Source organism: Hipposideros armiger, unplaced genomic scaffold, assembly GCF_001890085.2.
Source record: "Hipposideros armiger isolate ML-2016 unplaced genomic scaffold, ASM189008v1 scaffold_284, whole genome shotgun sequence".
NCBI classification, from domain to species: Eukaryota; Metazoa; Chordata; class Mammalia; order Chiroptera; family Hipposideridae; genus Hipposideros; species Hipposideros armiger.
The window spans coordinates 2,117,576-2,121,487 of NW_017731634.1; the positions used below are offsets into that span (position 1 = coordinate 2,117,576).

Below are 3,912 nucleotides of genomic sequence, written 5' to 3' on the forward strand. Positions count from 1 at the left end.
GAGGGCCCTTCTCTGGGGCTGCAGGTGGGAGAGCCCTTTCTCTGAGCTGTGGCACTGTCCCATTCAGTACAAAGGGGTCTCACATACTTCTCCCTCACGCTTGGGGCTTCATCACTGCGTCCTCCTTAGGTCAGAGATTCTAGGGGCTCTGCCTGCTCCCATGCTCTGTCTCTCTCTCAGGCTCCTTGCTCTCCAAAGCCTCTGTGCCTGTGCCAGTTGGTGGAGCCCTTTTCACTGAGGCTTTTGCAGTACTTCCTTCACGGAAAGGAGAGGACAGAAGATAAAACTCTAGGTGCTGCCCAGAGCTGGCCATTGCCTGGATGCGAGACCTTTAGCCCCCCACGCCACCCCATGGTCCCTAAGCTGGGCTCCCTGCCCTCCCAAGATTCTGGACGTTTTGTTCCCAGCACATGGCTCAGTCACACTGTCCCCACCTTGACCCTGTGTCTGAGTGTGGGCAAGGGGTGCCTTTCTCACAGGGCGGGTTCCTGGAGCCCCGCTGCCTCCCGCTCCGTCCTACATGGCTGGATGCTCACCAGTGTTTTGGGTTCTCTTGCCTCTTCAGCAGCACCTTACCCCGAGGCTGTTCCACGAGGTAGTGCAGGCATTCCGAGCAGCCGTGGCCACCGCCCAAGGGGACCAGGAAGGTGCTGAGGCCAGCAAGTTCCAGGTCACAGACAGTGCTGGTGAGCTGGGGTAGGGGGACCTGCGGTGAGGCTCTCCGTTCCATCTTCTGTCTGGTGAGTGGCATCTGTGGTCCCCTCGTTGCAGTGTTCAATGCTCTGGTCTCCTTCTGCGTCAGAGACCTTTTCGGCTGCCTCCAGAAGCTGCTATTTGGAAAAGCCTTGAAGGATAGCAGGTGAGAGGGAGGAGGGTGGGGTGGGGGTGTGTTCAGGACCCTGCGTTGGGGACGCAGAGGCCCCTCGAGTCCCGGCTGGTACTCAGGGATGTGAGGACAACACAGGCTCTTTGCAACTTCTTGGGAGGGTCTGGGCACTCAGGGCCAGTTGGAGGCCTGGTCCTTTTCTTTTTCTCTTTTCTTTCTGAGAAGGGAAATTCTCTGCGCAGAATTTCTCAAGGGCTGCAGACTGTGTGCTTGGCTTTGCTCCCCCATTGTCCCTGGTCAGGATTCTCTTGCTTCGTCTTTGGATGAATAAGTCTTGTCCAGTCTCCTTGCCTTTTTCTCTGTGGCTGGTGGGTGTGTCTGGAGGTGGGGGCCTCATTGGTGCTGATTTTGAGAACCTTAACTTCCGTGTTAGAGGAACGCTGAGCAGAGAAGGCTGGGTGGGGTCTTCAGAGGGGAGAGGAGAGCAGCAGCTAATTGGTAGAACACGGGTTACATTGGGGCTGGGCGGGCCATGCAGCTACATGGAGGCAGTAGGGGCCTTGGAGTGTCAGATTCACCCTAGACACTTTTCAAAAGAAGAAAGAAGCCTGCCGGCACCAGGCTGGGGGAGGCAGCAGACCTGGGCCTGGCACCAGCAGTCAGGGCCGGACTGATGGTTAGGCGGCTTCGGCCATGTGGAGGCAGCCGTCCGGTCAGGACTGGCAGTGAGTGACTAGGCAGCAGGCACCGTGTTGGCGGTGCTGACTTGGCTGGGCCTGCGAGGGGCCGCTGCACTGTGCAGAGCAGTCGCCGTGAAGGGCGGGGCTTTGAGGGAAGTGGCAGGAGCTGCCGCCTGGGTCAGGGCGAGCTGGCTGCAGGTGCCCCTGCCCTTTGTCCCGTTGCATCCCAGCAGGTTTTATGAGCACCTGCTGTGTGCTGAGTTCTGTGAATGCTTTGGGGTCTTGCCTTTAAGACACTTCTGAGAAAGTTAGCCCCTGTTGCCAGCTGTTTCCATTTTTCAAAAGAGGTCAGAGTCTGGAGTCTTTGGTGAAATTAAATTGTAAATGTGGAGACTTTTTTTTTTTTTAAATTTTATTGGGAAACAGTGTGTTTTTCCAGGACCCATCATCTCCAAGTCAAGTAGTTGTTTCAGTCTAGTTGTAGGGGGGTGCACCTCGGTGGCCCATGTGGGGATTGAACCAGCAACCTTGGTGTTATGAGCACTGTGCCCTGCATTCTAACCACCTGGCTGTCCCCGAGACTTGTTTTTTTTTAAAACACGTGTGGGCCAAAGAAAACCAAGTTGCAGTGGTGGTTAACAATGCCTGGCTTAGGTCTCAGGGGCCATCAAATGCCTTCTCAGGGTGTGGGTACCCTCTGGAGACTCTGGGGGAAGTGGCTGGCCCTGGGCTCAGACATGGAGTACAGTTGCTCTTGGCCATCTGGCCTGGGGCTGCTCCTTCTCACTCTTGAGAGGGTCCTAGTGCGCCCCCGTGTCAGCCAGCAGTAAGGGGCCCCTGAGGTTTTCGTAGAGAGATGGGGGTCTCCCAGGGCCTATGTACCTTGTGTCCTGGAGACTGCACAGACGGAACGGCCTTGTGCGTAGTTGGGGGTCTCAGGCAGGCGGGCGCTCTGTCCTCTGCAGGGTACAGCAGCCGTCCAGCAGCCCGCTGTGGGGGAAGCTCCGGCTGGATATGAAGGCTTACCTGAGCTCCGTCATACAGGTGCAGTGCCGGAGGGAGGGTGTGCTGGGTCCCATGGCTGTGTGCTGTGGTCCAGTCCTTTGTATCCTGCTGTGAGTGGGTCTGGGGCCTCACTGACCTCTCCTGCTCCCCCAGCTGGTGGCCTGTGTGACAGAGACGACAGTTGCGGCAGCCCTCCTCCAGCACGTGGGCAACTCTGTGCCCTACTTCCTGACCTTCCCTAGGCAGTGCCGCATGCTGCTCAAGGTGAGTGTGATGGGGTGCAAACATGCCTCACTTCTAGCCTCTGCGCCCACGCCACCCCCCCGCCCTTAGGCAGCACAGCCTGGTCACGTGGGGACGGGCTCCAGGCTGGGGCTGCCTTGCAGCAGTGCCCATAGGAGCCTCTGGCCGGACAGGCAGTGACGTCCCGCTCTCTGCAGAGGATGGTGGCCTTGTGGAGCACGGGCGAGGAGACACTGCGGGTGTTGGCCTTTCTGGTCCTCACCAGAGTTTGCCGGCAAAAGAAGGACGCCTTCCTGAGCCCTGTCCTCAAGGTACTGAGGCTGCGCAGTTCCTGCCTGTGGAGCCGCGGTCTGTCCATCAGCGTTGGGTTGGAAGCCTTGCCCGGAGGTCTGGGCAGGCTGCTTTTCTGGTCAGTGGCCCTCACCTGCACTGGCTCCAGGCAGACCCAGTCCCTGGTCACTGTTTCTTCCCTGAGATACGGGGGACGGTGACAATGACGAGAGCTGTTGGTTCCCCTGGGGCTGTGCGTGGACTGCACTCCTAGCCTGCCCTCAGTGGATGAGGACATCGGTGTGAAGAGGGACAGGGACTCTGCTGCCTGGCTCCAAGCCTGGGGTGGCCTGCCCTGCATGGGGACCCTCTGGAACCTCCCCCGCACGGACCTGTGTGCAGCAGGGCCTCTCTGCCTCCCTCCAGCCCGTGTGGTGTCCTTGCTGCTTCCTGCAGTTCACCCCGGAGTCACCCCTCCCTTGATAGCAGGCCCTCCCTGTAAGGCCCCTCCCCTCTGCATGCAGACCTTGCCAGAGGTTGGTGGGCACACACGGGGAGCGGGGCGGTGCACAGCGAGGGGCCTGCAGAGGCAGCAGCTCTGGCCAAAGGCCCAGGTGTCTGCTGGAGGGTCCACGGGCCCTGGAGCTCAGGTGGCTCTGACTGGTCTTCCCGGCAGCAAATGTACATCACGTACGTGAAGAACTGCAAGTTCACGTCTCCTAGCGCCCTGCCCCTCATCAGCTTCATGCAGCGGACCCTGACCGAGCTGCTGGTCCTGGACACGGGGGTCACTTACCAGCACGCCTTCCTGTACATCCGACAGCTCGCTGTGCATCTGCGAAACGCCATGACCACCCGCAGGAAGGTGAAAGGCAGGGGTGGGGGGGG

The 3,912-nt window shown here is 59.5% G+C and overlaps 1 protein-coding gene across 2 annotated transcripts in view; it reads left to right on the forward strand.

Moving 5' to 3' along the window:
* NOC2L (NOC2 like nucleolar associated transcriptional repressor) overlaps positions 1–3,912 on the forward strand; it is a 12,898-nt gene that overhangs the window by 2,313 nt on the left and 6,673 nt on the right. The window contains exons 5-10 of one of the 2 annotated variants that reach the window (XM_019658471.1): positions 566–686; positions 772–859; positions 2,472–2,550; positions 2,665–2,775; positions 2,952–3,065; positions 3,701–3,889. In XM_019658471.1, the coding sequence (XP_019514016.1) occupies positions 566–686; positions 772–859; positions 2,472–2,550; positions 2,665–2,775; positions 2,952–3,065; positions 3,701–3,889 (702 nt within the window). The remainder of the gene's footprint in view (positions 1–565; positions 687–771; positions 860–2,471; positions 2,551–2,664; positions 2,776–2,951; positions 3,066–3,700; positions 3,890–3,912) is intronic. The other variant, XM_019658472.1, reaches the window with a different exon arrangement.